This window comes from Drosophila teissieri, chromosome 3R (genome assembly GCF_016746235.2).
Source record: "Drosophila teissieri strain GT53w chromosome 3R, Prin_Dtei_1.1, whole genome shotgun sequence".
Lineage (NCBI taxonomy): Eukaryota > Metazoa > Arthropoda > Insecta > Diptera > Drosophilidae > Drosophila > Drosophila teissieri.
This window is the reverse complement of record NC_053032.1, coordinates 9,365,977-9,387,946: the sequence shown is the minus strand read 5'-3', so window position 1 is coordinate 9,387,946 and position 21,970 is coordinate 9,365,977. Positions and strand designations below refer to the sequence as shown.

General features: G+C 44.6%; 4 protein-coding genes and 1 long non-coding RNA gene across 8 annotated transcripts in view; 1 reads left to right on the top strand and 4 right to left on the bottom strand.

The window, feature by feature from the left end:
- Window positions 1-354: 354 nt before the first annotated feature.
- LOC122621185 (solute carrier family 22 member 3) lies at window positions 355-2,558 on the bottom strand. The gene is made up of 4 exons (XM_043798968.1): window positions 1,928-2,558; window positions 1,709-1,863; window positions 993-1,619; window positions 355-934 (listed from the first exon to the last, which is right to left on the bottom strand). The coding sequence occupies exons 1-4, from the start codon at window positions 2,491-2,493 to the stop codon at window positions 384-386; spliced, it is 1,899 nt and encodes a 632-aa protein (XP_043654903.1). The 5' UTR covers window positions 2,494-2,558; the 3' UTR covers window positions 355-383.
- Window positions 2,559-3,246: 688 nt separating this feature from the next.
- The window catches only part of LOC122622229 (heparan-sulfate 6-O-sulfotransferase 2), an 80,854-nt gene continuing 62,130 nt past the window's right edge, over window positions 3,247-21,970 (bottom strand). The window contains exons 3-6 of the mRNA XM_043800533.1: window positions 12,224-12,550; window positions 11,612-12,160; window positions 11,366-11,550; window positions 3,247-4,467 (exon numbers count right to left, since the gene is read on the bottom strand). Coding sequence (XP_043656468.1) covers window positions 4,332-4,467; window positions 11,366-11,550; window positions 11,612-12,160; window positions 12,224-12,550 — 1,197 coding nt within the window. The 3' untranslated portion in view covers window positions 3,247-4,331. The remainder of the gene's footprint in view (window positions 4,468-11,365; window positions 11,551-11,611; window positions 12,161-12,223; window positions 12,551-21,970) is intronic.
- On the bottom strand, window positions 5,712-9,922 carry LOC122622228 (early endosome antigen 1). Of its 3 annotated transcripts, none has more exons than XM_043800531.1 (2): window positions 6,989-9,922; window positions 5,712-6,916 (listed from the first exon to the last, which is right to left on the bottom strand). In XM_043800531.1, the coding sequence occupies exons 1-2, from the start codon at window positions 8,771-8,773 to the stop codon at window positions 6,281-6,283; spliced, it is 2,421 nt and encodes an 806-aa protein (XP_043656466.1). In that variant the 5' UTR covers window positions 8,774-9,922; the 3' UTR covers window positions 5,712-6,280. The 3 variants fall into 3 exon arrangements, with proteins under 3 accessions (XP_043656466.1, XP_043656467.1, XP_043656465.1); XM_043800532.1 differs by having other exon boundaries at window positions 5,712-6,898; window positions 6,989-9,921; XM_043800530.1 differs by having other exon boundaries at window positions 5,713-9,921.
- Window positions 15,866-16,348, bottom strand: LOC122622230. Its single transcript, XM_043800534.1, has 2 exons — window positions 16,251-16,348; window positions 15,866-16,187 (listed from the first exon to the last, which is right to left on the bottom strand). The coding sequence occupies exons 1-2, from the start codon at window positions 16,330-16,332 to the stop codon at window positions 15,973-15,975; spliced, it is 297 nt and encodes a 98-aa protein (XP_043656469.1). The 5' UTR covers window positions 16,333-16,348; the 3' UTR covers window positions 15,866-15,972.
- Window positions 16,485-18,136, top strand: LOC122622232. 2 transcript variants are annotated; one of them, XR_006326278.1, is made up of 3 exons: window positions 16,485-16,649; window positions 16,703-16,835; window positions 17,504-18,136. It is a non-coding gene; the product is annotated as an uncharacterized LOC122622232 (long non-coding RNA). The 2 variants fall into 2 exon arrangements; XR_006326277.1 differs by having other exon boundaries at window positions 16,703-16,924; window positions 17,504-18,132.

Here is a 21,970-nt window from a genome sequence, read left to right as displayed (position 1 = left end):
CTTTTCTCAGGCTCTAAACAGAAGAAATAAATAATTTAATTAGCAATATATGACGTGAAATTATCGAATTTGGTGTGATACCGGTTACGTTTAACTTTGAGCAAGCCTTTAGTTTTGTGGCGAAATTCGATAAACACATGGTTTATGGATCATCTGGTATAATATATTTAAAATTGGGCGTGTTTTCTATCGCAAAAGTGTTCTACATCGGTCAGATAATGTACAGAATATGCTAAGGGATATGATAGTTAAATATATACAAATTATCGGATACTGTTATATTTATTGTTTTAATCACCAATTAATTGAGTGTACACTGTACACCTAATAACTTAATATCTTTAGATCGAACAAAGCATACTTTCGGGCTCCGCAAAAGCTCTTCAAATGGTTTCCGAGCTGTGCGCTCTGTGAGCTTCTGCACCATTCCGATCCACTGCCAACTCGATCTCACTGGAGGGATGGAAATTGATGTGCCATATGTCGGCTATGCTAACTGCCATGTTCCGCTCAAAGTTGCTGAGAAGCTCATTGCTATAGGCACTGCAATCCGAACTCACGGTGCTGCAGCGGCGCAGGATGATGGCCGACTGGCGACGATAGGTGTTGGGCGTGGGCACCTGGCTGATCTGCGGCTGCTCCGTGTTCCAGTAATAGCGGTTAAGGCGGCGCAGGGCCAAGCCGTAAACCCAGCCCATGGTGGCCAGGATGGTGATGGGGACCAGGTGGTGGATGACAGTGAGACAGCTCAGAAGGGGGCAGAAGACCAGACACACTCGGCTAAATGAGATCACAGAAAGCATCAGGAGCACCCGCTTCTCCTTGGACACAATTTCACTGGTGCAAGTGGTCAGCACTGCAATCGATGCGGAGTTGCCTATCTTTAATATGAGCCAAAATACCAGTTCCAGTCCCACGCGTCGTGAATTGCGTTCTATAAGAAGAATATCCCATTTAGAAGGTAATTATTAGATATGCAGAACAGCGCTCACCAGTTTCGGGCAGCAACCAAACCAGATAGGTGCTGAGACCAGCCACAATCATCAGATTTCCCGCCCACCGCCAATGACGACGCGTGTATAGGATCAGATAGAGACCAATAAAAATGCCCACCATCTCAGCAAATCCCAGGGCCGCTGTGTTCACATGCACTTGTTCGGCGCCCAGGTTTCGAATCATCAGCAGAATGATGTTATACAGCACCATAGCACCGCCCCAGATCAGATGGATGTACACGAGCTGGCTGCGTTTCGTCTCGCCATCCCAGACTTGGCAGTAGCTGTGCTTCTGCTTGGATTTCTGGTCCAGGTCATTGGCGTACATCGTGAGCTGAACATCGAGGGTAAGTGGAACCTTCCGGTTATTGTATGTGGCTGATTCCAGCAGCTGACGCAGGGCAGCCTCCACTCGCTGGTGCCGCAGCAGCCAGCGAGGAGCATCAGCTATCCAACGATGCAGCCAAACAAGCACAATGAGGGAGGACGAGATGGCCACGTACAGGTAGCTCCAGTTGTCGAAGTATATCGATATGGCGGGCAGCAGGACGAGACCCATGGACCAGAAGAGCTCCGATAAAGTAACCACTATGATGCGAGCCTTACCCGAGGTAATGTCGTTCACTAAAAAGTGGATGTGAATTAGTTCGTGTCTTGGGTCTTTTGATTTGCATAGACGGAACTTAAGCTAGACACTATTCATGCATACTTACAAATAAATTGCCCGGAAGTGTACATGAGAGCACAAAATATGGAAGTGAGGCAGCGGAAGTAGACGTGCAACTGATAGGTGTCCACTAAGCCGGTGAGATTGCCGCAAAATATCTGCCCAATCATGCCCAGCAGCATCAAGCGGCGCGGACTGATTCTTTAGAATTAAAAAGTCGAGTTATCACACTGAAATAATATAAATATTTTACCCAAATACATACTTCTTGAGCGCAGAATGGGCCATGAGTCCGCCAATTAGGGCACCAAGTGCATGAAAAGATTGCGTCAGAGCCACTAGAACGCGACGGGAGCAGATTAAATCGAACTGACTGATCAGGGACTTGTAGTCAGTTCGATGCTCCACGTGCTCGCAGGGCAGCGAGGGTTGGCCACCTGGTTCCTGTGATTCCGAGGCGTTCCACTCCTGACCATGCCTACGTACGAACCCTCGGGCCAGGGAATCGGAGTACGCATTGCACACGTCCACATTAAAGAGCCGATCCGTGCTGCGTCCATCCTGCCAAAGAGGATGGTTCCGGTCGACATGCTCCGCCTGCGACCAGCTAACATTCCAATCCGCCGGGTGGCAGACGAGTTCTCCCTTCCAGGGATACGGCGCCGTATAAATAATAATTGCGGTGAACCAGGCGCTGGGAATCTTGCAGAGGAATATCAACAGGATGGTGCGCAGCTGCCAGCGGCCAAAGCTGCCGTTGACCTGCTCCACCACGTCCAGTTCTGGAGAGGACTTCCTCTGAAAGCTACCCGTCGACTGCGAATCCGGCATTTCTGCGCTAACCCGGTGCTAACCGATCGAGCTTACACCGTGCCGTACGTACGCGTACTGAGCTTGCTAATTTTTCATCGATCCCATGGGCTTGGAATGACGGGAGGGAAAATTATGTTTGCTCTTCCGTTTAGTTGTACCCTCAAATTGGTGCAAATTAGTCGGAGATTTTGCGCTCCGTCTGGGTGATGTCTTATTATTAGGTTGGTTTTCTCCGAGCTTATAACATCTATGACGTAGTGGCGTTGAAAAATGAGGAAGCTCTATTTAGAGCCTAATAAATATTTATTGTCTTTAAAACGGAGAAATAAATTTTCCATCATTGCATGGGGCTTGGTGCCACGGAACTAATTCATTTCTGTCATTTTGTTAATTTTATTTGTCAACAAATATAGCTTTATCTATATTTGGACCAGTAGAATGCTCCGCGAGTTAACAAATATTGATATTTGTAGTCAAACGATAAAAATGTTTACAATAAGAATATCCGTAAAACAATAATAAATAACTTTTGAACGTTACATTAATATCTCGACACCCCTGAAAGAACACAACCTTTTTAATAATTAAGAGGACCACCCAAAAGAAGGCAACACAAGTTGTAATATTTATACATCCGACCTTACAATGGCCTTTCAACTCTACTTCCATGACCCACTGCCCAACATTTTGAAGCCCAGGCAGCCAAGTACTAAATAAAGGCAGTTTTGTATATTCAATAATTCATCTTTTATTCAATTTTCCTGCTTTTATTTGTTTTTCATATAATTCCCATTGTGTGTTTGCTTCCTACAAAATTGCTTGTTTCCCAAAATCATGAAATCGCAAATAATATTGTATTCTGAACCTTACGGTTCTTTTATACCTGCTATATAAAATGGCCCATGTGTGTGCCCCATAGATTATAATGCAATTAATCAATATTTGAAATATTTTACATTAATTTTGGTACGGGAAATGTTCTATAATGCATTAGGCAATTGGCTTTGTGTGTATTTCGTTGGTTTTGTTTGATCAATTTTGCTTTTTCGATTTTGGTATCAATCTCCAATTAGTTATTGTCTGAAATAATGATGTCAGCTAACAAATCCGCGTATGTTCACTTTAACTGGCGAAAACAATAGGTGAAAAAAAGACGAATCTAATTGCATTTCGTTGCTCCTAATTAAATTGTTCTCGTTTAACTTTATTCTGCAGTATTTACAGTGATGTCTAGTAGTAAAATAAAATAAATGCGTTGTTGGATCGAAAACATTTTCCAAGCACTATGCTCTTAGACTAAGTGTGGATTTGGCTTTGCAGAGACTTGGCGTAACAATAAACGAAAAGCTACGTATTACAAATTAATTATTTAATCTAATTTATGGCGGTGTAGTGTGGGTGCGTTGTGAAGGTGAAAAGTGGATTCGAGTGGGCTCGCACCTCACAATGTTTGGAAAGGGAACTCGCGATTAAAAAATACACATTTTATGCAAAATATTTACATTTTTTAAGATCTTCGGGGTGCGACTTAAGCGTGGAGTACAGTTGTGGTCATAGATTTTAAAGTTTTGCTTAGGATTAGGTTTAGAGATAATATGCGCTCTGAGATTTTGCTCGTTTGCCATTAGTTGTGTTACTTTTGAATGAAAGAAGCCAAGTCCGCTAGATGTTTTTTGTCTGCTTAATTAACATTATGCTTAATCGCTAGTTTAAAGTCCTTCGGTTGATTTTTATGCTGATGCTTCTGTGTATTGGTAACCTTAGTGACCTCCCCCAAATTCGCCCCTCCCAGCTACATATTTATGAGTTGGTGTGTCCTACATCTAGTTTCTAATCGGTAATTTTTGGTTTCGAGTTCAATGATCCGTGCTGAGCCCATCCTCCACGTTGCTGTCCCAGTTGAATTCCGTAACGCCCTGCTTGAAGTAGATGTTGCCCAGATTGGCGTAGCGCTGCTCAAAGTTTATGTCTTTTGCCTTCAGATGTTCGAAACTGAAAAGAAAACATATATGTAAGTTATTAATGAAAACATAAAAAAATATGAATGAATCTAAGCCAATGTCGCATGGGAATTGGAAGCCGTGAAGGCGACTCCTATAAATATTTAATTCTAGCATTTAGTTGAACGTTCAATTTCTAGTTGCACATTTGGTATCAGGGGAAATATATATGTATGTTCAGGTATTTTAAACAAAATGCGTTTCTGCTTGGTATTTTCTGGTCTAATATATAGCTCTGGCGTAATTGCTAAATATTGATATGATCCGTGGAAATGCAAATACCTTTGGTAGTAGGTAGGTAGACGAATACCTTAATCACCATTTGTCTGAATGCGTAATCTACTTTCTTCGGGGATTTATGGTGCAACTTGTGTAGGCATTTCCCCTTCGCCTTTCTTGACAATACTTCCACCCGACTCTCTGCATTGTAGTCCTCCAATCCTACAAAAGCTGCTCAATTTACTTCTGCGCAATAGAATGGTTTCCTATATGCACCCCACCATAAAAAGAGAACCTTCAATTGTTGATGCAGCTGCCCGAGGTACAGCTGTATATACCTATGTGCACAATGAATAAATCCATGTCTTGGGCAAGTCTTCAGTTACCGTGCCCGGGGCAATGTGAGCATTGCAGAAAATGTCAAAGGTCATAAGCGGCTATTATGCGGCCCAAGACAAAGGGTCGCTAGGGATGCATTCAGACAGGCAGCCCGGCAGCCAGGCAACCAGATTTTTACGGGGAAGGAAAAGGAGCGGAAAAACAAAGAAGGTGAGGGAAAACCCCGTCCACAGGCTTAAGTCACAGTTAATGAAGCGAGCTTGCAACTACCGGTGGTTGGTGGTGCATGGGTATTTCCCTTCGTTTTCGGCCCTACTTACAAGACGGTTGAGTTAAGCCACCCTTGAGGAGGAAGCGCAGGCGCAGCTGTTCCGATTCGCTCGAGGAACTAAGGAACTGCGCAACTCTGGAACCGTTCCCATCGAGTAACCTTCGTGGATAAGGCGGTGCCAAGGGACACGTGTGCGTAATCAGCGTCGCAAGAATCCATCGGATTGCGTGGCAGCCCTCACCCCTTCTTCTTTTTCTACGAGGAGGTTCAGCCTGAGAAAATTCCACCACATATAATATAAATCAAAACGAGTTCTATGGGGTTGGCATGAAAAACGTAAACAATTTCCTCATTCTATAGGTACAGGCTTTTTTAATGCATATACAAGATATGACGTCCTCTAAAACCGACGTATGCGGTATTATCAAGCTGCTTTGTAATTATGAAACTGTACACTTCTACATTTTAGATCAGAATTTCTTTTATTATTTTTTACAGATAATTTAACTTTAGATGTATACATTTGCTAATAAATGAACAAAGTAGTTGATACACAAAAAGGTTTTGGTTACATTCAAGGATGAGTCTATATAGACTAGTACCTATATATTATATTATAAAATATCTTTAAAAATGCTCAGAATAAACCCCACGTTATATAACGCCCTTGTTTAAAGGTCAATAATCAAATGTCCATTAAGGTTTGAAAAGATTGAGTGGAACGATATTTCCTGTCATTGAAATAGCCTTTGAGTAAATAAGGTATTTTATATGAGATTTAGTAAATCTCATGCAAAAACGAGAAAGATATAACACAAAAAGATTTGATATTTAGTCGGAGTGTGCTCGAAAGAGATTTCCAAAACACCTCCGGCTGTGTTGTGTGCAACGTGTATTGATTATATTTCGAATCGGATCTTAGCTAAGGTATATAATTTATAATAGTACGATAGAGTAGTTGGTACAAAGGAATAGCCTAGATGTTGCGTGCCTTGAGCACCTGCTTCTGTGGCGGACTGGGCACGTTCTCCTTGCCGGCGAACAGGACAGTCTTCTTGGGAGTACTGGCCGCCGAGCGGGGTGTTCGTGGGGTGTGGGGGGTGCGCGGACTGCGCGGGGTGTGCGGCGCCGCCTTGGGAGTGCGGGGCGCGGGACGGGGCGAGCACTTGCCGGCGGAAAGGAGCTCGCTGATCTCGCTGGTGCTGTCCTGGCGCACGCACTTTTCCGAGGAGTTGAGCAGCCACGAGGTGATCTTCTCGCAGTCGGATCGCAGCTCCGAGTCGCACAGCAGATCCTCGATCTTCTCCAGATCGGTGGTGTTCGAGCGGTTGGCCTTGCCAGGTGTTCCCAGCAGGGAGGCGGATCCCGGTTGCTTGGACTTGAGGGCAATGTTCTCCAACTTGAGCTGCTCGCATTCCTCGCGGACCTTCACAAGCATTTGCTCCTTGTTGTCCAGCTCCAACTGGGCGAACTGCAGCACAGTGGCGAACTCATCCAGCGCCTTCTTCATGTCCACCATATAGGCCTCGCGCGTCTCGTCCTTGCGGCGCAGCTCGTGGTAGTGGGCCAGCTGGGCGTCGCCATCGATGCGCTCCTGGAACGAGTTTGCAATCTGATTGAATTTAGCCAACGTCTCCGCCTCGCCGGCGAGCAGCTCGTGGAGCAAGGACTCCTTCAACGATACCTCGCTCTGCAGCGTCTGGGAGGAGGATCTCAGTGCGTTGAGCGCATCCTGGCTCTCGGTCAGTTGCTGGCGCAGTTGCTCTGCGTCCGCCTGCAACACCAGATAGCTCTGCTCCAGCGCTCCCTTGGCCAGCTGCACCGATTCCAGCTCCGCACGGTACTGCTCCACATCCGCATCGGACTTCTTTAGACGCTCCATCAGTATGTTGACGGTGGCTCGAGTGTTGGTCAAAGTCAGCTGATAGTTGTACTTCTCGGTGATCGTCTTGGCCATGTCCTGCTTCAGCTGCACCAGCTGCTGCTGCAGTGCGTCGCTCAGCTGGATGTAGTAGTCGATGCCGTTGCGCAACTGCTCCTCGCATTTCTGCAGCTTCTCGTCGCGCATGCGCAGCATATCATTAGTGGTCTCCAGCAGCACCATCACGTCCTGCTTCTCCAGCTCGATCTTGATCAACTCGTTCTCGGCCAGCTTCTGACGCTTGTCCAGCTCGGCGCGCCAGTAGCTCTTCTCGCGCTCCACAGCGCTCTCCAGGTCACTCTCCACCTGCTGCTGCACCTTGGCCACCGCCTGCTGCTGCTCGGTGTGGCGAGCCTGTTCCCGGCACAACTGGCGGATAGTGTCGCAGTGAGCATCGATCTCGCAGTTCTTGTCCAGGAGCTCGTCTTGCAGCGAGCGGATCAGAGTGCACTTGTTGGCCAAGTCGTTCTTGAGGGTGTTGCGCTCCACCTTCAGACACTCCAGTTCCGCCTGGCAGCTCTTGGCCTCCTGACCGTAGGACATGGCATCCTGTTCGATCTGCTGCTTCAGCTGGACCACGTCGGCCAACAGGGAAGCGTTGCTCTTCTGGAGATTCTCCACCAGCTCGATGTTCTCGGCGGTCTTGGCCTGTTCCAGGCTGCAGTGCTCGCGGGCCTGAGCCACATCTCCTTGGAGGGCAGAGAGTTGTGCTTGCAACTGCTCCTCAACCTTTTGACGATCGTCATTCGCCGCCTGGAGCAGCTCGTTGGCCAGACGCAGTGCCTCGCTCTCGGCAACCAACGCCTCCACTTGGCTTTCATGCTCCTCGCGCTGCTGCTGCAACTGATGCTCCATGGCGGCCAAACGCTCCAGCAGATCAGCGTGCTCCTGGCCCATCTGCTCGTTCAGAGCTTTGTGCGATAAATTCTCAGTGGTCAGGGCTTCGATGAGCTGGTCCGTCTTGTTGGTGGCCAACTCATGCTCCTCGCGCAACTTCGCCTCGGCTTCCTTCAACTGATCCACATGGCGGCGCAACACGTCCAGTTGGCTCAACTGGCTCTCGATCAGCTCGTTCTTGTGACGGATTTCGTACTGGAGTGCCTCCTTGCCCTTCAGTCGACTGGCGGACTTGGCCTCCTTCACGGGCGTGGTGGCTGCCGAATGCAGCGGAGTGGATGCCGCTGTTGAGGCGCCACTTCCGCTTCCGGTGGCCGTATCCGTGTGACTGGGTGTCGGACGGAAGCGCAGGCGCTGCGGCAACGAAGGAGTACGGAACAGGCGTAATCCCTTGGACTTTTTGTCCTCCTTGGGAATGGCGAATTCCTTGGCCTCCTTCGAGCTCGACGCGAAACGCACGGCGTCCTTGAAGAACTTTTCGATCTGCTCCTTGCGCTCCGGTTGAACGGTGGGCGGAGCAGCGGCTGCCGAAGACGCGGTGGGCGTGGCACTGCCCGCCGATCCCGCCGAGCTGTTGGACGCAGCCGGCGACCCGCAGATGGCCACATCCACGTCGTTGAAACGCTTTAGCTTAGCCTTGGAGAAAGACATTTTTGAACTGGTATTTTGAACTTTCGGTTTAACTCGGTAACGATTCTCTTTGGATTTTGTCTTAATGTCTCAATAACAACGCTCGTTTAACTTTCGAAATAACAATAACTCAACGATCAAACATAAACACAACTTTAACTTTCGGTTTGGTTAATTTGGTTTTCTTTTCCTTATGTTTTTAGGTAAACTGTTTAACAATATCGTAGTCTGTAGTCGTTTTTAATTTTTCTGTACTTTGTGGTCTGTTCTGTTCTTCACTAAACCCGCTACCCGTTGCTACCCGCTTCGCTGTACCTACGCGTTCCGCTGTCAAAACCTAACTGAGCTCACCTTCTGTCCAAGATCTCTGAGGCAGACATCTCCTCCAGCCGTAGCGAGCGAGCGAAAGAGGGACGGGTAGAGTGTCCGAACGAGACAGAGCCAGGGGAGGCACAGAAAACAACCCTCGAGCAGGGGTCGCTTCAACGATCCTGCATTGCTTCACCTATGTGGGATATACTCTATATGTCAGGTTGGGTATTTCAGAGGCCTTAAAACGATAACTGTCTATATGCGCGGTGTTATATGTCTTATATGGATCTGTGGACACAGGAAATACAGTCACGAATGGACGTTTTTAAGTTGTCTAGAACTGCACAGAGGAAGAACTTTACAAGTTCGTATTCTTTAAAGAGTCTAGTGTTAGTTCAAGAATAAGAATGCCATATGTACAAGGCATCGTTCTTGTAATCTCGATACCTTTATTTTAAAATTGTACTTGTACTATAATCTCCCAAAAATACTCTTCTAAGAGTATCTAGAATTCAGGTAGGCCGCGTTATTTCTTTCCTCCTTTCTTGATTTGGTGGTAGTTCGTGCCACAGTTCTTGATCCCCTGGTCGTCTTATCTGTGTGTTTGTCAAGACGTCGGCCTCGTGTATGTGAAGGAAATGTTTTCATTTTAGCGCGCGCAAATGTTGCAATTGTAGCTCAAGACAGCACGAGGAGGGTTCGAGATCGGAGTTCGGAGTGGGGGTAGGAAGATGGGTAGGGGTGGAGATAGGACGCCGGGGTTCCGCATTCCCTGGCTTAAATACATATAGGAAATGTGCCGTGGCCGACGAGCAGAGACATACGCACTCACATCTGCCTGGGCTTCTCCTTCCCTTTGAGGACTACAAGTAAATGCGATTGCTTTCGAGGATGGCGAGGCTACGAGTGAGTACAAGGATATGAGTTGATGGCTGGATGGGCTGCCCTATCCGTTAGCTCCAGCCCAGCTGGCAGCCAGCATAATTTGTTAATTCGATACGAAATCCGATGCCCGCATAATTAAAGGAAAATGCGTCGGAAATGGGCGAGTTGCGCCTGCGCAATGAGTTGAATGGAATTGAGGCGAATTGAATTGCATGGAAAATGGAAATGCGTCGGGAGAACTGATTTTCAGGTGATATCGCCAAGCAGTTGGGCAATCGACCGTCCTTAATCTGGATAGAGACCCTCATGATATCCTGCTGGTCCTGCGGTGGCTGCCTGTGTATCCTGCCATTTTCATCTTTTTTTTCGGCTTCTTCTTTCCAATGAGTTTGTCACAACTGCCAACTGATCAGCTGGTTTTTCCTTTGATGGCGAACAATGGTCGGCAGATTCTAGCAACTGGGAGGTGATAATTCTAGGTTAAAGCAAACAGGCATGAAATTCTGGGTGGGTCAGCCACACACAGCTGTGCCAAAGACAAGAAAAAAATAATTGACATAAGGAAAGATAATAGAGGGCTCCATAGATCAAGGGATATCGACTGGATATCAATAAAATATCAAAAGTCAAAAAGTACTTTTTAATTGATATGGGTCCTTCATAACCTGTGTAAGTTCATATACAGCACGTATCTATATATATTATATGGTAATATTTTCCCACATACAAATATGCATTTTGAAAACACTTAAATTTCGTGGGACAGTTTCATGTTTGGTTGCCTTTCCCGAACTCTCTTCTAATAAAAATGGAAGTTGTACGAGAAAGGGGTTTCACAATTGGCTGATCCGATGATGTTCAGCACAGTAATATAAATGATGTTAATGACATTTACCCTACGCAGCGACACCTTCAACCTTATTTTCCCATGCCTGTCCATGCATAATGCTATTCATTGAACGCGCTATAAGGTAACGCGATCTAATGATGGTTCCATGGGATCCATTCTCCCTTCTTTGCTCTCTCCTGTTCCAGAACCAATGTCATCACAACACAAAGTGAGTGCAACAAAGGACTGACTTGGCCCCTTATGATCCAAAGGGTTTCGCACCCTCATGGCATACAAAACGCAACTAAAGGACGAGTACGTGGACCTGAGTCATCGACCTTCGAGCGACGTCCCGGTGAAGCTTTGCAGGCAAGGATCCAGGAAACCGGACCCACGACTTTGGATCGGGTTTTTTCCGACCAGATAAACTAGCTCCTACTACTACGGTAACTAAAAAGGGGCACACAGAAACAACATAACTAAAGCCATGTTCTATCGGCACATAAGCCAATTAAGCAGGGTGTTATAAATATCAATACATAGGTCGCGACCAGGGAAAGATCCTGATGCCAGTGTGTGGTACTCACCGCTGAAAGAGCAATGTCTTGGCAAAGGCGTACAGCTCGATGTCCAGGCTGTTGAGCTTCTCGATGCGACGCTTTTGGTCGGGTCGAAGATTCTGGACAGCAGTCGCCGAGATTGTGGTGTTGTGCTGCTCGAAGGGAATGGCAAAACGCAGGTTGAAAGTTTCCTCGAAAATGTACTGGGACATCTAAATGCAAACGGGAAATTACAATTAGTTATAGTATTTGGAATGCACTATAGAAACTCACCTTTTGATATTCAGTCAGTCCAAAGTAGGCCATGGCGGCCAGATTGCGCTTTGCGCTGGCCAGCATCACGCGATCCCGCTCGTGGGCGGGCATCGAGGACTTGTTGTAACAGCCGACGAGGGCGAGATCGGCCAGCATGCGGGTCTGCCGGTTAGCCGCCAGATTGGACTCGCAGCCGGCGAACTGGTCGAGATCCACGTCCAGCCAGTCCTTGCCCTTGTAGCAAGCGGGCAGCTCGGCGGCGGTGGCCTGCCGACCCAGGCACCAGTGGCGTGATCCCTTCCAGGTGGCGCCCCGCCGCACATGTCGATACTCGGACATGTAGCGGGCAATGGGTTGTCGCAGCAGCGAAATGTAGAAGTACCGCCGCTTGGCCGTCTCCCCTTCGTTCTTGTCCAGCTCCACGTCGACGCAGCTGGTGAGCTCGGTCCAGTCGGCGTGGAGGCCGCACTTCCAGCCCGTCGAGTAGCGGGAAAAGAGCCAGTTCTCATTGCGATGCGGTCGGAAGCAGTAGCAACGCTTCCTTTGCCGCTGGCACTCACAGGGACGCTGGATATGATTGGAAAACATATCAGTTACTGGAGCTCATTCTAGGATATATCAATTACTCACCTTTAGGTCCAGATCCCTGACCAAATGGCGGCCAAACGAGGTGCCGCCCGTCTTCTGGATGTGCAGGAAGACCATCACGTCGTGGCCATCCATGTCGAACTGAAAATCATCGTTAAGCACATCCTCGTAACTCAGCCCTGCATTGGCGATGATGTTTTGCGGGGCGGAGGACTTGGAGGCCATGGCCGTGATGCCGCCCACACTGTTACCGTTGCCATTGCCGTTCGCGTTGCCATTAATGCTGTTGGCCTGATGGAGTGGGAGCTCATTATAGGCGAGGATATCCGAAGACTGCAGTATGACGGCACGTTTGGATAGGGCGCATACCTGCGGTTGCGAAGAGGAGGAAAAACATTAAATATTACACAGAGTTCAATGGGAAGGAATACCGACACGCCGAATACCCATTAAATAAAGCTCTTAATTCCCATTTCAATGTATGGACTTACTCCAATTTTTATTCAATGTACTGCACTCGGGGTGCAAGAATATTTCACGCTCTCTCAACTTTAATTTTTAATACCGCCAAGGGCCTTAAAGTAAATTTATTGGCTGCAAAAACTGCAAAAAGTTCGGAAATGTGTGCGCGGCGAGGTGTTTACTCTGCGCATTAATTAAATGCACATCAGGATTAAATGCATATTTTTGGCTCAACACAGGTTGCTCCTCCAACTACACGCAACTTAATTTAACGCAGAGTGAAGGCTTGTGAAGTTTTCCCACTCAGTTCGCATTTTCCTTTTTTTCCTTTGTCTGCGCACTTTATTTACTGGGTGGAATGTGTACTTTTATTGATGGCACGCACTCAAGGCTTATTAATATCGAACATGAGTTTATCCCCATTTCTCTGCACTCACAACAATTACATTGGATATGAGCTGTTTGAAGATATTTAATATTTACTTGCCATTATTTCAACGGAGGTGGATAAAAGTGCAAACAGCTAAAGAGCCAAAGGATAGTAAACGTTTTGTGGCATATCTTTAGGCTGTAAAAAATATTTCTATCGAATTTGGGGGATGGTTTTAAATTGGAATATTCATATTCCTGCTTGCCAACTGGATTGATTGGATTTTCATATTAGATTTACAACAGGATAGGCCATAGTTATAAAAACCAATATGTCAGGGTTTTGAATTAAAAATGTATATGTACATTTACATTTTTCGTAAAAATATATTAACAGTCGCCATGTGTAGTCTCCTGGGGCGCTTCGGCACTACGTAAACTTCTGTCCACACTGATAAGCTCTAAGTTCAAGTTAATGGTCGATTTGTTTAGCTTTAGTTTGTTTTTTAGAACACATCATGTCACATCACATATAGAAATATTCAAGCATTTTAGGACAGCCGACTATTTGCATTTCAAAACTTTATAATTAGAATAAGTTTTGCGCCTTGTTGTTGTCATTATTTGTCAATTTTCCCCTCCGCCAGGCCTGAATAGAAGATAAAACAGGACCTCAGTTGTCCACAAGCCAGGGACTGCCACACATACACATAGTCACACTTAGCAATCAAACTAGACGAAAGTTTCTCGATTAAAATGAGCAACTTTTGTGAAATTCTCTTATCTAACAATTTCCGCTGCTTAGTTGAACCGAAATGAGCAAAGCACGCAACAAGAAAAGCGGGGAAAAACCAGAAACAACCGAGGAAAACTCAGCTCATTAGACAATTGGCAGGCAGGCGGAATCGTTGTTGGCCATAAGGAATTAAGAGCTCCTGGGTTGCCAAGGCCTTTCCTCCTCCCAATCATTAAGTCGTCGCTCCATCGAACTCAGTGCGAGTGGAACCATGAATGCATGTAAGCTTGTTTCCACAAAAGTTGGCCATTTAAATGTCCAGCAAAAAGGGTGATGGAAGAGGGGAAATACCCGGTTGTTAGGTGTGCTGCCCTGGGGCGAAAAGTTTTGAATTTATTGTGGCCGCCACCACAGCGCACCAATTCGATATGAAAGAAAGAAGAAAGTAAAGGATATCGGGGGATATCGTTGGGGCCTGTCCAAGGACTCTTTACCGTAATCCCCTTTGTGGCTCTCGTTCCGTTTATTTGTTTCTTATGTATTGTTGTCAAGTTGTTTAGTGGCTCAAGTCAGTTACTAGCACTTGAAATGAGCTTTTAAAAACAAGATTTCCTTTGCGCGCATTAAATGCGAGACATTGTGTCCAGCGGCTTAATGACGAGCAATAAATTCAAAACACAGTAAATTTATATGGAGCACGTAAATTCGCATTAAATATACAATTTGGTGTGTCGAAAATGAGAGGAAAGTCTACCACTAATGGGTAATTTAATTTTATTTTCGCTGCTGCGGCGACATAACTAAAATGGAATTCACACAGAAGGCCCACAGCCTCCACAACGAAAAAATGATAATAATAATAACTGTTTTGTGTCTGGCAACGTGTGAGCACTTTGCCCAGACGTTAATTGCTTTTATTCCCCGAAAATCGGTGCCCAGTCTTGTGAAATAATATAATAACAACCATTATGTGCTAAATTTGTTAGAAATTTATGCGCATTGGACGCACACACAGCGGAAGTATTAACATTTAATTCAGCTTAGCGGAAATGCAAAATGATGTGTGCACTTTTTGTTGGCATTTCCGCTGGGAAATCAAATTGCGAGCCAATAGAAATTTACAAAATACGAGTATGCTAAATAATTGATAGACACAACCGGGCCGAAATATTCACGGAGTTTGCATTCAAAACATATTCCGATTCCACCTAATAATGACTGAATAATTTGGAAGCTCTTTTTTTAGTTATCTGAAAGGATGTAATTCAATTTGCATGGTCAGTCCCTAGTTGAAAGATTACAATGTGCATTTTCTATGAGTAATTTGAAATGTGATTACAATAATCCACTGAATTACCCAGAACTGTGAACTTGATTCCTGGGGGGCATTACCGGTTTTGTTAAATATAATAACATGCCATTAAAAATCAACCGAACAGGTTGACATCATAAAATGTCTGATCTTGCTGCAGATTGCATTCATAAAAGCCAACAAAGCAGTCATTTAACTTCGGCATGAGCATGACGAGAGCCAGCAATAAAAACATGCTCAAAAATAAAAATGCTCGGCAATAATTTCCATTCATGAAGTAAAGTGCAAGCAAACAAATGACACACATCAAAAGCGAGAGCCAAAGTCAAAAAAACGTAAAAGAGCGAAAGAAACTGCGGCTAAATTAATATTTATGTTGTAGAAGCAGCACAGATTTAAGATTGTTCGCTTTATGAACTGGCAGCCGGTCACAAAAACCAGAGCCTCCAACACCAGAAGGAAGTTCCCTAGAAATGGGGTCAGGACACCGACGGAGTCGTAAATCTCGAGCACCGCAAAAATCAACAATAAAACTTTCGCTGCCAAAAACGTTGAATTCCCAAGATACAATTCCGTGCCATTGTCGTAAAAGAAAAGAGAGCTACAACTGAGTCGGGGAAGAGCAATAGAAATGGAGCACGCAGTACAAGTCTGTAAAAATCTCGGCGCATGTAAATTGACAAGGACTTTTGGAATGTAGGATGGCCATTGGCAATAAAGTTCAAGTCTCTACAATTTGTTTTATATCTTGTATGGCGTAAACATATTTTCTAAAAACTGTATCCGATGTAAACTGGGATGTACGTACAATTAATTAAGTTTATTATACGCGCTTGTTTCGTAAGGAACTGGCTTGAATTTGAATTTAAGGGAAATCTGATTAAAAGAATCTACGTTCCCAATACGTACACTTTAAAAAATGGGCACGCTAAGCTGGCGCACTGGCACTTTGCACTCCAGAACGGAAATGCATCGGCTATTCAGATCATGGCGAATATATCCAAACTTGCAGCCACATCCAAGCCGACACCTTTTTACGAAAACGCAAAGGGGCTCTTCGATGTAGGGATGTGAACATCGGGGCTCAGTGCAGGGTAAGCAGGCTCGCTCCTCGTTTTCCCCGCAGGCTAAAGGAGTCGAGACACACAGTTTCTGTGACTTCGGTGTATGCAACTGTTTCGCTCACCTACGTTCACTTAACGGGGAAGCTAAGGAACGACCCATCAGAATAAATAGAGAAAAAAGCTTCAAAGTTGTTTGCCGATGCAACATGGGCGTTGTGTGAGATGAGATCTAAAACTAAGAGCAAGCGTTCTAGGCAAAAGAAATCGCTTTCATGGCACAATTAGCTACGGCGTAAAAATTATAAAAGGTAATAGGTTTAAAAATGTATAGAGCAAATTTTAGTGACATGTGGTTTCTTTTGCACTTTTTCCGGCCTTTTTATTTGGAATTTAGCTTTCTCGAATAAACAAAATATAACAGCGTGAATTCTGATTACAATAAATAACAAGAACAAACGAATTGAAACAAATTAGTTATTTTTATAAGCCCAACCATATTCTGGCAGCAATTATTTTCATATACAAGTAAGTACGCTCAAAAGCCACATTCCGCTGCATTTAATGGTGTCACTGGTTAGCTACAAATGCTGTGGGCATCCACTCCAATCCATTCCAATGGTCAACAGCCACTCGGACGTACAAATATCCGCAGACAGATACAGAAAGTGTTCCGCCAAAGGGCTATTCAAGCCGTCATTCAGGCCGGCAGAGGTAAACAGCATACCCAAAAGCCCTTGTGCTGCGTAGATAAAGCTGAACTATGACCTATGCCTCGAACAGGGATTTCGGAAAACGGAAAGGTAAAAATATTACCCAAACTGACCAACCGAATGATAAATGAGGGTAGGGCCCTGCATTTGATTATCATTCGAACAAATATGCAGCTAAAATTGCGGTGGCGGGTGAAATTTGCAACGAAAATCGTGTAGATTGCGGTCATGGCAGGGTTTAAGGTATTGGCATGCCAGCAACCCCCAGTTCCCCGACTTTGTGTGGGTTTAGGCCAAGTCACGCTATTAGCGAGCGAAGTAAATATTTTATGGCCTGCTTTTGAGCGCTGCTCATTTGCTCCTGCCAATTGCTTCCCGAGGGCACTTGTTTAATTTGCTCCGATGGTGGACAATGACCCTACCAGAGAGAGTTCTCTTATACGGTACACATTTCAATTAAAGACTTAGTTGCGCATCGTGGAAACGCCTATGCCATGAAAGTGGTCTGTCACTCAGTTGGCAGGCAATTCGTTTAAAAGCAGCCGGCCCTCATGGCTCGTCTATCTTTTGAACAGCAAAAACCATTGACAATTTGCATAAATAAACCATTTTACGTTATTTTTTCATTCTTCCATTGACCCCTTTTCTTCGTTACCTATTTTTTTCAAGGATTTCTCTTCAGCAGAACGATTGAGCGGCAGCTAATATTTTTGCCCTTTTTTGTGGGCCAACAACGGCGAGTTGAGGAACAATAATAGCTGCGGCAACAGCAGGACACATATTGCGATGATGGGGCCGCATGGGGCGTAGGAGCATTTTTAGTTTGGCCTTTTCGCAGACGATGATGTGATGTGAGATTGGGGCCCAAACGCTGCCATAACTCTGAAGAAGCCGTGGCGAATGAAATGAAATATGAAGGGGCTTGGCTTGGCCATCAAGTGAACAGATCCTTTTCAGTAGTTCGCAGTGCTTGGGGTCCATAATCGCTGGGACTTCAAGATTTTCGGCTGGAAAAGGCAAATAAATTGAATCTCCTCGAGATAGTACCCCCTTATCATGGTTTTTCATTTTCCACCTTCTAGATGTCTTCATTCCATTGTGACCACTTTTGCCGGATTGTGTAGACCATGATTGAGAAGTGGTTGGCTTTCGAATGTTTGCCATTTCATTTATCAAAGTGTCGTTTTGTCCGGGGTCCTCGAACTTGCCATTTCTGCGACCTGTCACGTATAACTATTTCTGATTTCAGACATTAAATCATTGACAGTTGCTTATGTTTTCAATGGCTTTTCTATTGCATGTGAGGGGAAGAACTCCTCCAGAAACCTACTTGAATTATGGTTAGGCCATTTATTATTTCCATTTTGCCTTTTTTTCAGTTTTGTTTCGCCTAAGAGCTCGAAACGTTGAAAGCTAATCTATTTTAAGTGGCTGTAAAGCATTCAAGGATGTGGGAATGCGTTTGTGTGAGTGTTTCTTTAATGAAATGTAGCATAATATTTTCATTTCGTCCTGGACATGTGTGTGTATGTGTGATAAGCGTGTAAATCCCCAAAAATAGCCAAAGACAAGCACAAATCCCACATGTAAGTATAACGAGGATGCGGAGTGCGAGGAGCATTCGGTGGCGACCAGTGACCATAAATCCGAGTAAAATGTATTTTGACATTTTGCACGCAAAGCGTGTGGCAGAAACTAACTAAGCGTGCTCGGGATTCCCACAGTGCTACATGCCATACACGCCCCAAAACGAAAGGTCATTCCAATGATGACGAGAAAGGACATCAGGCCAGGATGGCTGGCTACCCGGCTGGCTAGGATTTGCCATGAAGTGTTAACATGCGATAACAGCGGCAACGAATAAAACACAATGAAGCGCAACTGATGAGGATGCGGTGAATGGGCATTCGAATGGGGGACCTTGCTGATGCCTAATGCGAATGGAAAGACCCAGATCCCACCCGAACGAACCCATTCTCGTTTCCCATCCCACACCCAATTCCCAAGCGAAACTGAAACACAGACCACAAACGAAATCAATCTTGGCCCAGGCTTCAGTTCGAAGGAAGTAAATGATGTGAAATGGCTTGAAACGAAGGATAAGGGCGAAATCAATGTCTGTATTTTTGTTTTTACACTTTTGTATCTTAGCATTGAGTTATGAATTTCAAAATGGAAACTAGCAATAGAGTGAAATGATATATTGGAATTACTCCATATATGAAAAACAGCCTGGCAACCGAACAACTATATAACTATAATCTTACACTGTAACACCCTAGAATTGCAAACTTTGTAACTTAAAATAAAGTATTTTATCTCCTCATGACATGTGACGTTATAGTAAAAAAAACAACCATTTAATTACCTTTTTTCCTGGAGCATAAAACAGTGACTTTATTTCGCAAAAAAAAGGAGCAAAAAAATGGAGGAAAACAAAAAACAAGTTGGAGCGTTTCGAAGCTCTAACCAGTAAACATTTTTTCACGCTCATAAACTCGACGGAAAATTGTTTGGTTTACCTTGGTGTGGGCGAGGAGTGTGACATATAATGGAGGTGGCTGGCTGGCAGGCTGGAAATGGAAAATGGGAAATGGGAGTTGCGAAGGGGAGAGTGGACGAAGACCAGGAGCAGTTTCCGTGGGCACCTTGGTCGCACTGTCACGGTCATAAAAATGTGCAAAGTATTTTGTATGGCGCTGCCCTCTCCCTCATACCGACCGAAGCTAATAACAAGCGAGGGTATGAAAATGGTTTTAATGCATAGAGCAAGAAAACAAAAAAAAATGTTTATAAAAACCATTTTCTTGTTAAGTGGACTTTTGGACTTTACATTTTACTTGCTGGCACCGCTGTTCGTTGCGGGCAACTGTTTCACATTTGCTTTCATTGTACTCAAGTTGGCGCGTAAATTTAAATGAAAGACCATTTTTTCTGGAGGGTTGAGTGCTGAGCATTTCCGCGGACCCTGGCCATTTTTCATGAATTTCCGGGGATGCCAGGCCGAGACTTGCATCAACCTTAAAGCGGAAGTCCCTGAATCATATGTAATGCCCGGGCATCAGAGATCTGAGACTGGCGGTTTAGGTTAGCTGTCTGTCTGTGGTCTGGCTGAGGAATTTATAAAATAAATTTGGAGGGGAATTCATTTAGGGCAAATGGGATAAACTGCGTGGAATACAAAATTGCACGTAGCAATAGCTTGACATTCATGCGACCGCAATCTGTAATCAAATTCAGTTTCCTTTTTTAATTGATTAATAATATTATTTTGCCGTTCTTCTGTCGCCAACATGCTGGGCAAAAAGTGTTTTTTCAATGAAATTACTCATACAGCATATAATGCGGATATACGAACTTTTACTGCGCGTTCTGTTCTGGCACTGTCATCTTTTTGCCACAAATTCAATTTTCGTATGGCATTTGTTTTGGCTGGACATGAAAAATGGTCAAATGTTTTCCTATAATGCGATTTTCTTAACGTTTTCTTTTATGTGTTTGTGTTTAAGTGTGAGGCGCTTGAAAAATGCTGATTGAAATGTCAAAAAAAAGGAAAAACATTGGATTTGTCCTTTTTTCATCAGGACTTTTCCTCCCCAGCCTTTTGTTTGTACGCTCCTATTTTATTTCGGTTTCTGGTCCGTTTTGTTTCGTGATTTCATCTGATTTAATTTGGCTTTCGGCCATTTGTTGGTAAATTCTCCCACTTTAATCAGAAGAAAAAATAATGCTCTGGCTAATCTGTTAAGCGTTTTATGTCCCCTGGGAATCTGGTTGTTATTATTGGAACTCTGTGGAACCCAGGGACGCACTTAACGAATTACTCATATGACAGGATATCAGAATAGTGTTTGGTTCCCGGCAACCAAAGCCATGAAGTGCTTAGCCGGGTTGTCATGAGCGGACAACAAAATGTAACTTAATTGGGCTTTTGTTTGTAATAGAAACTGAAAACTAAACTGCACATTGTCCGCCCATCAGCTGCACACAGTGTCCAATTTTAACTTAATTAAATTCGAAGCACTTTATATGCCGCTATTTTCGGCAGTTGCCGGCGCAACACATACCATCCTGTCTGGCATCTCAAAACTCCACATCCCAGTAGTCGTGCTGGTGGTAGTGGTGGATCCGGGCACATGCCTGGCACGTTTGCTCGTTTCTGAATATGTATGTGTACTAGCTGCGATACATTCTCAGATCTCCGATGACGTCGTTGCACTTGGAGAATACTGGCGTTAGTAGAAACAAAGTAGACTCTACCAAAAGATTGCTGCCCTTGTAATCCGTTAAACGGATTAACAACATCAATTAAAACGGACAGTATTTGTTTTTAAATATTCGTTATTTATATACTTCATTTATATACTGCTTATATTACCCATAACATGACAATTGAAGTGATAGGATGCACAAAAAACAATGAGTATTAAAACAGCCAAGATTATATAAATTCTTCTTTTAGGATTCTATTTTTAGCGACTTGAAGAGCTTTAATTATTCTGCGTGCACAGTCGCCTGTTGCCTGCGTTTCAAAATGTGATACAATATGCCACAACAATGAAGCGAGTCGTGCAGCAAGCCGTGCAACGAGGCGTATGAGTGTTGACTGCCGCCCGAGCAGGATAAATTGAGGGCGGCGGGGTGGAGCTGAGCTGTTCGCTTGGCTTATTATGCTTTTGCATGCAAGGCCGCACCAAATCATGACGAATGACAACCCATTGTCCCAGAAAGTAAACCATCTTTTTACCGCTTTGAAACAAAAATAATAGCAGTGAAAATACCTTAAAAGGAAAGGAAAACTCTACTGCAAATAATAAACCGTAGGGGGAATTACACCATTTGACATTATTTATGGGCAGATACACTGTACCTTTATGGGCTGAGTGTTGGAGTGATAAATATTCACATATTTGCGTGCACAAAAATTTGCAAAACGTGCCATTGTCTTCGATTGCACTTGATGTTATTGTAGTGGTCTTGTTGGGTTTGGCTCAATTGTTTGCCCATTCATATTCATATTCCACACAAAGAATATCAAGATTCTACAGACGATGTCTTTTCCTGGCCATTATTGGACTTGCTCCCATTTCTTCTTTTGTTTATTTAGTTGCCCGATTTCGGACAAGAAAGGGGAAA